This window comes from Phaseolus vulgaris, chromosome 5 (assembly GCF_051622355.1).
Source record: "Phaseolus vulgaris cultivar YP4 chromosome 5, ASM5162235v1, whole genome shotgun sequence".
NCBI lineage: Eukaryota > Viridiplantae > Streptophyta > Magnoliopsida > Fabales > Fabaceae > Phaseolus > Phaseolus vulgaris.
The window spans coordinates 33,528,853-33,541,007 of NC_143502.1; the positions used below are offsets into that span (position 1 = coordinate 33,528,853).

Sequence of the window (12,155 nt, forward strand, 5' to 3'; positions counted from 1 at the left end):
CGCAAAAAAAATAATTTTTTAAAATTTACAAATATACCACAATAAGAAAATATTAAAGTCTTTCACGCATTATATCTATTATTTTTTTCGTAACCAAACTTAACATAACTTTAGTGAAGAATAATACAACTGAAGTTGTGCAGGAGTGACACAACTTCATTTTTTTATTTTACACCGAAGTTGTGTCACTTATGCACAATTTCAGTTAATTAACACAATTAAATAAAATTGTGCAGATGTCACACAATTTCAACACAAAATTGTGTACCATCCACACGATTTCAACTTTCTAAGCAAACTTCTGTCATCCCCACGACTTCTCCTTTAAATTCGTTTCCATGCCACACAACTTAACCCAATTTAGTAAACAAATTATTTTCCTAAATTGGTAATAATGGTTTCAAAATGCACCATTTTCGTACTTTAGCCTAATATTTTATTTATCGTTGTATTAAGATTCTTTTTCATTAACTATTTCTCATTTCACCATACAATAGCTTTTACAATATGAATTCAGTTAACGAGTATGGTAGGTCATCATCAATGCCAAAGACATATTGTTAGAACTTCAATAGTTGTTTTGGCCCTCCCAGTCCAATCTCAAGCATTGGGTTAAAATAATTTCCTACTATCTAACAATTTCTCTTCTTCTCATATTTGTTTGTCCAATTCTACTACTGTAGATACTTTGAAAGCAATACATGATACTGAAATACAACGTTTTTCTCCATCCCAAATGAATCTACCTCAGGTCTTAGGTGTGAATTCATATGCATTTCGGCATCAGGTCTCAAGTCTCATGGATGTTGGCGACGTGTCGGGCTTACTAGATTTCGTTGTCGATGATGCGATGACCTTTTCTACATTGAGCATTGGTACATCACCCACCACAATTGTTTCCATGACTATAAGGCCATCGGGAGAAAGGCCATCGCAAGGGAGAATCCCATTGTGAAGGGTGCGAATATCACGCGGGTCAGAAAACCCTAAAATCGAAGGAGAAAACACTTTGATCGATGATTGAGACAAAACCCTAAAATCGGAGAAGGGGAAAACACTTTTGATCCCTAATTTCGAGTTGAGATTTATAATGTGGTGATTATTATGTGAATCCTTGAATGCTTGTTTCTTTGAAGGTATTTCTTGTGTTAGAAATGTTCCTCTTGTTGGTACCATTGTTAATCAACCTGCTAAATCACCACTAGTTTTGGTCCAAAATCAAAGCAGTGAAGGTGAAAGGGTGAAAGATGGAGGGGAGGTCCTGATGGGGAAGAATGGATGGAGGAAAGAAGAAAAAATCATAAAAATTGGTGTCTACGTGTACAGTCCATGTTTACATATTAATGACATTGTGTGTGTCAAATCATCATCAGTTTAGGCGTTTGTGAAAATTTAACAAATGGACTAAATTACATATTTTTTTAAAAAATCTTGGGAAAATTGATTTTTTTTTAAATCCATATAATAAATTGAATATTTAACTTAAATGTATGAAAAAAAGGTAATTATACCATTTAAATAATATTCACAATATTATAATATTGAACTATTTTATTCAAGCTCCGCCACTGCCTGAAAAATATTTGATAATGTGAAGAATAAACACCGATTGGTGTGTATTTCAGTGAAGAATTTAGTGTTTGGCCAGAAACAATGAGTTTCTCAGAACTGATTATTGAAAATCAATAAGGTGGTAGTTTTGGCATCCTTGTTCCCTGACCACTAATGCTTCCTATGCTTCCTGCTCTGGCTCTGCCATCACAGCTGCTTTCTGCTGTTCCTTCTCGCTTACTTCATCTTCTCCATCTTCTAACTGTAGTGTCACCTGCTGCCTTAAATGTCTGAATAGTACGAGCAATATGAAAACTGCAAAGAAAGAGTTATTTCTGCAACTGCTACAATACAGTTCATGCAATAGACTGCAGCCAACTTGTGAAACTTACTTGTGAAGATTCGAGTTTTTATTGAAGATAGATTCCAGAAGGCCATGACTACTGATGCCAACACTTTCTTCTTGTGAGTGCAAGCACTCCATGCATCCAACAACCATAATTTCAAGCACTCAGCTGCATAATGAAAGATTCTATCATTAAGCACTAAAAACTGGACAGACCTACGAAATTTCCTACAAAAGTAGGGGGAGTTATACCTCTCTTATTTATTTGAGCACTGTAGCAAGAATAGAGCTTTGGAACACTGAAACTGATAAAAAATCCTGTTCGTATATATATACATAAATCTCTCAGTTTAGTAGGATACTGTAAGACAAGAAACTGTGAGTGGAAAAGGATATAGAGTTCATTGTTTCCTCACCAATGGCACACAGCCTCCAGATAGTAATTAGGTGGCCGTATTCTGCACCTAGTAGAAGGAAAGGAACAACCTGCAACAACAAAAACACCAAAAAGACCAACTATTCAGAACTCAATAATCATGGACCTGACATGTCAAGAACTCAATAAGAAAATTCAATCCAACTATTGTGGAAGAATGTCTTGAACCACTATGTGAATGCTTCTAAAGCCAGAATGATTCTCATGATCTCATCAGAGCAGGAATTTAAAATGGGGGATTCTTACAATTACTTTAATCTAAGGCGGTATCATATTAGCTGACAGCTTTTACAATTACATGGGATCAAAATTAAATTCTCAATCTAAGAGAAGAAGAACTTGGAGGATTACTTTGAGGGTCATGCATGGTTCTCCTGAGAATAGCGCCCTCATCTTTGAAATTGCAAAATTCAGTGTAGGAAGACTTAACTTTGCAAGACGCAAAATGTCGTCTTCTTTCAGCCTGACTTCCCTCTTTTCCACAGCCATATTTCTGAAATATAAACACCAAAATCACAAAAGCACAGAAATTTGAAGAATAATAGCATCACCTATGAATTGAAAAGTAAAAATCGTACCCTTGACAAATCGAATTTGAGAAAAACGAAGCACCCAAGAAGAGAATTCCAAATTGCGACATGGCCGAGAAAATGCTGAAAAATACAAACATCACAGATATTCCTCCACGTGAGTGAAAACAAAAAGAAAACGCATAAGAGACAAAATTTTGTCAAAAAGACAACGAGAAATTAAATTACTGACCTGAAGTTCAGTCCTTGAGTAAAGCAAGAAGACAAGAGACAAAGCGACCCGAACCCAAACCAAAACGTTGACTTCGACGCATCTTTCCACATGATCAAATCACTAACCATCTGCCCAACACGATCGAAATCACCGCCACTCTCTTCTTCACTTTCTGGAAAAAAACACCCAGAAAAAATAATTAAGATAAAATATTGAGAAGTTAGAGAAGCCAAAAGGATAACAACAAAAAATGCATACTTGGAGATGAGGCGGAAGGTGGAACAGAGCTAGGTTTCTCCTTCTTAGTTCGCGCGGTTTGTCTTCTCTTCTTGGGTTGTTTTCCAACCTCTTCGATCAACCCCGAGTCCTTTTCTTCTCGAATCTCAAGCTCGAAGCGTCGCCTGGGTTTGCGAGGATTCCTCGGGGAGGCAGTTTGGGGTGCCCGAGTTTTGCAGCGGCGGCGGCGCCCGGCGGAATCCGGCAACTCCAGAAGCGGCGTGTCGATGTGGGTGGTGGAGTCTGCGGGGGCCGAAGGGGGTTTGGTGGGAGTTGAGAGGTGTTGTTGGATGGGTTTGTCGTCTTCAATTGGGAGAGAAGGGTTTGGTTGAGGAGATGAAGAATCCATGATTTGAAATGGGTTTTGTTGTGTTGTTTTGTGAGTGAGTGAGGAAGAAGAAGAAGATTGTTGAGGGTTTTGTGAGGTTCTCGCAGTGTTAAGTGATACTAAAATGAATTCGAATGAAGACAATTTAGGTAGTAGCCGTTGGAAGATATCTGTTTTTAAATTTTAATACAAATTATAATTTTCTAAATATCATCTTATCACAAATAAATGCGTAGGATATTGTTGACTTTTTAAATCAGATGTATTAATGTTGTAAAAACATAGTTATATTATTATTCATAATTTAATTACATAAATTCGTTCAATTATACTATTTTACTAATTTATTATCCAAATCAAAGTTTTTAGTATTAATAAATTTTATCATTGTTCATTTTATTTTTTTACTACTTACATTTGAGTCCGAAGTTATGATCATGATTCCACAACACATCTTAGATGGATGAATTAGGTAGATTCGTCTCTGGTAGACTGGGTAATATGGATCGACTCTTAGGAGACATTGATCGTTGGGTTCAACCTCTAGCTGATGATTGACATGAATTGACCTTTGGGAGACTCGGTGATTAATATGGATTGGCCCCAGTGAAATTAGTCCTTGAAAAATATCACTTAATCTTAGTTATATTTGCATAATAACAACCCATTAGTACCAAAATCTAACGAAAACATCTAAATGACTCCCAAAACATAGTCAATCCATATTTACTATTATGTGGAATTTGATGGTGATTCCATATTTTATAATCATTTATAAAAACAACAACATTAAAAATAAAAAGGGCATCAAATTTTTTATACTCATTTTTGGCTGGTTCATGTATACATCCATAAAGTTCAAAGTATTCAAGAAGAGTATTCAAAAACACATTTGAACCAAAATAAATTGGCTCCACAATAGAGTTAGGTAAAAAAATTTCAACCTCCACAAGACAACATAGCACAAAAATCATGAAAAGTCTCCATTTTTCAGCGAAGCCTTGGCAATTGTACTGGTACGATTCGTAAGACCGAGAGCATGTCTCGGACCCCGTCGCTGGCACCAAGTCCCTACGGACTGTTTCTATAAGGCCAACCAACACCATGAATCCAATTACGCTCAAACAATATCAGCAAGACTAAACCAATGATTAGGAGTTAGGTAATGCAACCCTAATCGCAGTCCAACTCCTTAATCCAGCCCAATAAGGAAAACCCACTAAGGTAATATAAAATATGCACAAAATCCAAGAATCGGGTATGTCATTGTCTATAGTGCTCTAGTTACCGAGTGTCAAACCCCTTTGCTGACTTAAGCGTTGGAGTGCCTTCTGCAGGTTGAAGTGTAACGTGATCGACCGACAAGAAGGAAGAAGACAAGTCCTCTCGATAGTTCTCTAGGCCCCATCCCCGAACGAGAACAACAACCATTAGCAATTGGTCCTCTCTCTTTTAAGGAATTGAGCGCCACTGAAACTAGCAACATTTTTCACTGCCAAATCTCCAACTTTAATTTCTTTCTCCCACATCAACCACGCAGATTTATGTTTTTTTTCCACACTTTTCTGATTGTTTAAGCACATTTTCTCAATATCTAAAATAAGAACAATAATTGATTAAACTTTTAATTTTTATAATTATCTACTTCTCATTTATCTTATTATTTGCAAAAGAATAATTTGTGAAACTACTTGAACTGTATTTAAAATAGTTTTTTATTATTTTTTACGTAATCAAATTGTAATACATACAAAGTAGTTGTTATTAATTTTTATTTAACTTTTTATGATTAGATTATAAGTATTGGTAGAACCAAATATTTATTTTCTTTATACTAATTTTTTATCTAATCTCTTCACATGTTTTCTATCGTAGTTAAGTCATGATGATGAATGCTGAACCAAAATAGAATAACAAAAGAGAAGGGAGTCGTCATCATAGTTTATTACGGAAAATTATGTAAAAATTGAAAAAGATGGTTTGTGAACTAGATTTGGGATTCAAAAGACGATTACGTGTAGAGAAGGTACTAACACTCCTACAATTCTCGTCCATAGATGATACTACCCTTAATTAAATATGTGAAACGAGTGTGATTTTTCATAATGTTTATTTATCCTAAAAATATAAACAAAATTCATAAAGATTTTTTTTTATTTTTTATTTGGGCCCGATAAGGATGAACCTTGGTCTTACATATTTTTGTTCATAACAAAAAAATCAGGGTTTACATAGTTCTAAAGATTAAACTATGGCATAGGCAATTACTTCATGCACCCAATCAATTGCTTCCTGCACCCAATGAACTTTTTAAAATCCCATTATGCCCTTGTCTTCTTTATTTTGAAAAACGGTGTAGGGTGCAGAGAAACTTGCTTTTCCTCTTTGGTGGTGGTTTGAGCTGCAGAGGAGGTGGTTTTAGTGTGGTGGTGGACGGGCCATTTGCACTATAACGTCCGTCGGTTGACATTGTTGTGAGGTAAGAAGACATTTTAAGCTGTTTTTTCGCATTTTGTTTGAGCTGAGGTGGTCATGGATACTGATATCCAAAAGTCTGGTTTTAACCTTACGGATGCAAGCGTCTGGAAGTCATTGTTAAACACTCTGGATATAAACATCTGTAAGCAATTAACATTTGTAGTTGAAGCTCCCGGACACCTATGTTCATAGTAGAGAAATGCATTACGAATATCATTATCCAGAATTGGGTTTTGTATTTTGGATGTACATATCCAAAATTGGGTTTTGTATTTCGGATGTACATATCCAAAATTGGGTTTTGAATTCCGGATGTACATATTCAGAATAGTTAACTGTGTACCGGATGTGGGCATGCAGAAATATATTTTTTGACTTGTGGATTTCTATATCCGAAAGCTAAGTGATATTTTTTTTCCAGCATTCTTAATGGATACAACTGTCTCAAAGGAGAAATGCGAACGGAAGAATGAAAAAATGATGTTGCCCGCTGCGTTCAGTGTGAAAACGAAGGTGGCGGGGGCGGCTACTGCGTGAGCACGAAGGTGACGGTGGCGGTGATGGCTGCAGCGCGAAAACGAAGGGGTATTGTGATTAGGTGCAAATCTCTCCCTTAACCTAATTTCAATTTCATTAAGGACATTTTTATATTTTCGCAAATTTCATTATGGGCATTTTGGTATTTTCACAAACATGATTGGATGTAGGGAGAATCAACCTTAAACTATTTGAAGGCAATTGCTTCCTGCACCATATCACTGCACCCGATTCCAGCGGAAAAGACGAAACTATCCTTAAAAAAAAATTTCCAAAATATGTGTTCTGGATTTTTTTTTCCGGAACGAAATTTTATATTACGGATTTTTTATCCAGAATGAGTTTTTCATTTTTGTTTCCGGATTTTTATTTACGAAACACAATAATCTCTTTTCCAGATTTTTTTTTCCAGAATGTATTATTTATCAATTCCGGATTTTTTTGTCCGGAATAGAATTTTAAATTTTGTTTCCGGATTTTTATTTCCGAAACTCAATAACCACTTCCGGATATATTTTTCCAGAATATATTATTTTCAATTCCGGATTTTTATTTCCGGAATAAAGGGCATTTTTGAAATTTTTAAAACTGTGTTGGGTGCAGGTTAAAATGTGTTGGGTGCAGGGAGCATTTGCCCTATTTGAAAAAGGACCTTACTAGTGTGAGTTGGGCTTTTGGAAAAGTGAAAAGCATGGAACTATTTGAAAGAAAGTGTCATGGAACTGGGAATTTTTGAAAAGTGAAAAGAGAGATTTTTGGAAAAGTGAAAAGAGAGGAACTATTTGAAAGAGGGTGTTAGGGGCAACTGTGCTTTTTGGAAAACTAAAAAGTTTGGAACTATTTGAAAGAGGGTGCTAAGGGGAATTGGGCATTTTTTGGAAAGTGAGCTCAACAATTGATCTCGCTCCTACATATTTCTATTAAGAATATAAAATGAGGGATCATGTAGTTATGCTAGGGGAATTAGGCCTTTTAGAAAAGTGAACCCGAGAAGGGTTGGTCTCTCTCTTTTGTATAATTTTTAGAATAGAAAATCAGGGATCACATAGTTTTGTCAAGAAAAATTAGGCTCTTTAGAAAAGTGAACCCAACAAAATTAACCTCGCTCTTATGTATTTATGTTAAGAACAAAATATCAGGGATCACGTAGTTCTTTCAGGCGAAACTGGGCTTTTAAAAAATGTGAACCCAATAAGGACTAGCCTCGCTCCTATGTATTTCTATTAAGAACAGAAAATCAGGAATCACATAGTTCTGTTAAGGGAAACTGAGTTTTTTAGAAAAATGAACCCGACAAGAACTAATCTAGCTCCTACGTATTTATGTTAATAACAGAAAATTAGGAATCACGCATCGTTTGCAAAGATTTTGTTTGTTTGTTGATTTTTTTATATTTTAGATTTTACGTTTTTATTATTTTTTATATTTTTATCGAAAAAGAGTATTAAGTAAAAAGTGATGCGTATGATTATACAATACTCAGATAATTATTTTACAAATTCAAATTTTAAAGTATTTATTATATATTTTTAAAAAAGAAATTAAAGCAGGTGGGTGTGTAAAATTAAAAAGGGCGGCAGATAGCAAAGGTGTTAGGCTAGCTAAATGGGCCATGCTTATTTGGCTAAGGGTGGTACGCATATTAACAACACTTCATTATTGTTTCTTATCCTTTTTCTTCTCGCACACATTTTTTGATATTTGTACTCTTTCTTTGCCTTTTTCACTAGTGTTTACACAACAAAATTTAGAAAGAGTCACACTAATAATTAAAAAACAGGCTTAAAATAAAGATGTTGAAAGTAGAAATTCAACATAAGGCATAAACAACACTTCATTATAGTAGAGACACATATAACTTGCAAAACCAAACCAGCCATCTGAGGAAAAAACTAAGCCAAGATTAATACACCAAACAAAGAAAGCATAAATTATACAATTACTGCCACAAATCATACATGGCAACTCCCCCTACTTCCTTAAGGTACACCCATTAAATACAGTATTATATCAGTACATGAGTATATTTAGCCACATAAAATGTCTTATTAGGACTTACCACACCTAAAAGTAAACACATTTTCCACCATGTCCCCTTGCAGACCTTTAATATGGCATGACTTATGGCATTTTTGCATGTCTAAGACCGAATGCTTTTATCCTGCTAAGGCCTTCTTTTAGATCAGAAGGATCAACAGCAAGGCTAAACCGAAGCCAATTCTTTAGTCCAACCATAATACCTACAAGTATTATTAACGATCATCACATCTTCATCATTTTGTCACAATATCAATGGAATTTCAATAATGACTTAAGAAAATTCTTACCAGGAAAAACAACTACAGATTCCTCTTTGGCCAACTTACTGCAAAATTGTATATCATCAACAATGCCCTCAAGTTGGGACAGGTTAATCTCCACCTACTCCATCATTTTTCATTAGTTGATATGTTCTAAAGATAATGTAATGTTATAAATCTAGAACATTATGAAAATTGTAAAATTCTTTGTGCCACTCACCATTACAACCATGGCTCCTTCTGGTTTCAGAGGGCATGTCAAGCAAGGGATTTCCTTACACCCATCATAGAATATGTTTGCAGTCTCTCTCAGTATATCAAGATTATTTGAATGGAAATCGTTTGTAGTATTCTCAAGAATTTTTGGTATTGCTGCCTGCTAAAAACGTAAGTGATATACTCAACTTCAATCAAAAAGTATGTATTAATTGGTTATTTATCAATTTGTTAATACCTGCACGATGGTTGGAGGGTTATCAGTGATCTCTATATAATCGATTATTTTCGACACGATCTAATAAAGAAACAAAACAATTACATTGTTAGTCTAAAAGTAGTCAGTCAAATATTAAGATATCTGCTGATAAATTTCAACATGACACATAATTGAATTTTATCAGTTTCTTTTCTTATAAATTAAATTTTTTAACTTTATTACATAAAAAATGGTTGAGAATATGATTGAATCATGTAATAATTTTTCTATGTCTAGGTTATTCCTACTCAATTTTTTTTTATATAAAAACAAACTTTAGACTAATAAATTTTTAAGCATAAAAAGATTATAAACAAAAACAAACCCCAGATTTTTGAAAACTTCCTTGAGGATCACATATGGCTATCCACCCAATTCTCCAACCAGGAATAATCCATCTTTTTGAAAAAGAACCAATCGTAATAACTGGCACTATTGAAGAAAACTCTCCCATGGGCACAAACTGTTTGCTTCCAAAAACTACATGGGCATAGACTTCATCAGAGATGACAAAGATTCCAAGCTTGCTTGCAATCTCTGCAACCTACAAGAATCATGAAAAATCACTAAATTTTGTTTTTTTTTCTAACCCTAATAAATTTCAAGGTTTAAGCTAAAGATACCCTTTTCAAATGTTCATACGCAAACACATTCCCACACGGACTACTAGGGCTTATGAGTACCAAAGCCACAGTATTCTGATCTGCTAAATTTTCTAGAGATTCAAGGTCAACTTCCCATCCTCTCTCAGGCAAAAGGTCAAAATGTCGAACTTCAAGATGACAATGAGAGGCACGAAGTTCATACTGTGGGTACCCTGGTTTTGGAAGGAGAATGTTGGCCCCATGACGTGCAATGGAAGGTAATATTATATCTACTGCTTGTGTGCCACCAATGGTGAGAAAAACATTCTCTGCTGATAATTTATGTGGAAGATGAGAGGAGAGATGATCTGCAATAGCCCTGTTAAGAAATATATGAACTAAGTATAACACTAAGCAAATTCTTTTGGAAATAACAAACCAATAAAGTGATTGTAAGTATAAGATTGTACAATGATTTAGAAATGAGTTTGAAGAAACAAACCTCTTAGCCTCAAGTAAGCCAAGAGTAGGAGGGTAACAATTGAAGTTAAAGGAGTGAACGGCTGTTGTAACAGCATCAAGAGCCACAATGGTGGTCCGAAACAGTGGGTTATCAGGAGGATCTACACGACCAAGACGAACCACTGGTCTGTTGTCTTCATTGTTGACGATGTCCAGCAACATGTCATAGATGCCTCCCACAGTAATGCTTGAAGCTTTCAACTCTTTGTTTTCCATAATCTTAGTTAATGACTGAATTATGAGGAGAAGATAGCAAAGACAACTAAGAACACAAAGAGTATGAGAACAACTCCATCTAATGTTATTTTATGTTATTATATATATGGGTGATAATACACAATCACCCATTTTCTAAAATAATTTGGGATAAAAATGTTAGTTTTTTTATTAGGTATTAGAAAGGTGTTGAAAAGAATATGTCAAAAGTTAGCATGAGAACAAAAAAGAAAAGGAGAAAGATGCTTTGACATTGATGTTTTCATTTGACATATCCTTATAATAACCGTAAATAATAATAATATATTAAATTAAGTTATTTAAATAAAGTATAAATTAAATTATTAAATATAAAAATAATAATAAAAATTGTAAAATGGGAATGAAAAAGTTTAGAATTATCTACACATCAGCATCCATAATAAATTATTATTTTATACAGTTTTATACTATTATAATATAATAATATGAGTCTTACTTTCGGTATAATGGGATTTTTATGTTATTGGGTTTCTTAAAAAATAATTCACAAAAATTGGTAGACGTAAAATCCATTATAAAATAGGGATAATCGTATTTTAAGCAAAAATTCGTGTAAATCTGTTTTAAGTACAATTTTTTTATTTTGTCATGTTTTAAAAAGTCATGTGTAAAAGTTTTCACCTTTAATTTATTCCTAAAATATTTAAAGATGTGTATTAAACTATGGTTTTGATTAAAACAATAACAAAAAAAACATAATTTATGTAATATTCTCTTGTTATAATTATATTATCTAACATTCATTCATAATATTCAATTTTAGAGACTAATTTTAGAGACTGAAAATAAATAGTGAAACTTCAATTTATATATCAATTCATATTTAACTTAATTAACATGAAAACCAAATAAAAATAAAACATAGTGAATAATCAATTCAATTTCAGTATTATATATATATATATATATATTTATTTGAGAATGTATTGGGAAAATCATAACTAATTTTTTGACTTTAGTGTAGATATAAAATAATTACTTATGAAGCAAATAAATAGACAAGAAAAAAGCAAAATAGAATAATAGTGTCGATAATTTTTAATGTGGAAAACCTCCTTGACTTAATGAGTAAAAATTCACGGGACATAGTCTAGCATGAAAGTAGGATTACAATATTTGTTTCTCTAATTTTATGAAGATAACACTTAATCTCATTAAAGATGAAATACAATGTCTCTCTACCTCTTACTAGGATTTCTATTTTTTTATCAGTAAAAAATATAATTAAATAAGACTTATTAGTTTTAGACATGGCAGACCAATCCTAAGACTTATCAAAACCTCTGCAACAATAACATAGACATAAACTTAGACAACAAA

General features: G+C 33.6%; 2 protein-coding genes across 2 annotated transcripts; both read right to left on the reverse strand.

Annotated features, from left to right (window-relative positions):
• Positions 1-1,465: 1,465 nt before the first annotated feature.
• LOC137835442 (reticulon-like protein B17) lies at positions 1,466-3,829 on the reverse strand. The gene is made up of 8 exons (XM_068643956.2): positions 3,336-3,829; positions 3,096-3,249; positions 2,912-2,986; positions 2,685-2,826; positions 2,314-2,383; positions 2,150-2,215; positions 1,944-2,066; positions 1,466-1,866 (listed from the first exon to the last, which is right to left on the reverse strand). The coding sequence occupies exons 1-8, from the start codon at positions 3,700-3,702 to the stop codon at positions 1,733-1,735; spliced, it is 1,131 nt and encodes a 376-aa protein (XP_068500057.1). The 5' UTR covers positions 3,703-3,829; the 3' UTR covers positions 1,466-1,732.
• Positions 3,830-8,742: 4,913 nt separating this feature from the next.
• On the reverse strand, positions 8,743-10,793 carry LOC137834322 (nicotianamine aminotransferase 1). Its single transcript, XM_090302605.1, has 7 exons — positions 10,558-10,793; positions 10,095-10,434; positions 9,797-10,015; positions 9,451-9,510; positions 9,217-9,375; positions 9,024-9,117; positions 8,743-8,936 (listed from the first exon to the last, which is right to left on the reverse strand). Exons 1-7 carry the CDS (start codon positions 10,791-10,793, stop codon positions 8,818-8,820), a joined length of 1,227 nt encoding a protein of 408 aa, XP_090158731.1. The 3' UTR covers positions 8,743-8,817.
• Positions 10,794-12,155: the final 1,362 nt, after the last annotated feature.

What these genes read in the sequence shown, in the direction of transcription:
- LOC137834322 (XM_090302605.1), bottom strand. Translation starts at nt 10,793, where the DNA reads ATGGAAAACAAAGAGTTGAAAGCTTCAAGCATTACTGTGGGAGGCATC. An exon ending in GAAGTTTTCAAAAATCTGGG is followed by an intron (nt 9,511 to 9,796) that starts GTTTGTTTTTGT and finishes TTTCTTTATTAG; the next exon opens with ATCGTGTCGAAAATAATCGA. An exon ending in ACCCTCCAACCATCGTGCAG is followed by an intron (nt 9,376 to 9,450) that starts GTATTAACAAAT and finishes TTACGTTTTTAG; the next exon opens with CAGGCAGCAATACCAAAAAT.
- LOC137835442 (XM_068643956.2), bottom strand. Translation starts at nt 3,702, where the DNA reads ATGGATTCTTCATCTCCTCAACCAAACCCTTCTCTCCCAATTGAAGAC. An exon ending in ACTCAAGGACTGAACTTCAG is followed by an intron (nt 2,987 to 3,095) that starts GTCAGTAATTTA and finishes TGTATTTTTCAG; the next exon opens with CATTTTCTCGGCCATGTCGC. An exon ending in AACCATGCATGACCCTCAAA is followed by an intron (nt 2,384 to 2,684) that starts GTAATCCTCCAA and finishes TTGTTGTTGCAG; the next exon opens with GTTGTTCCTTTCCTTCTACT.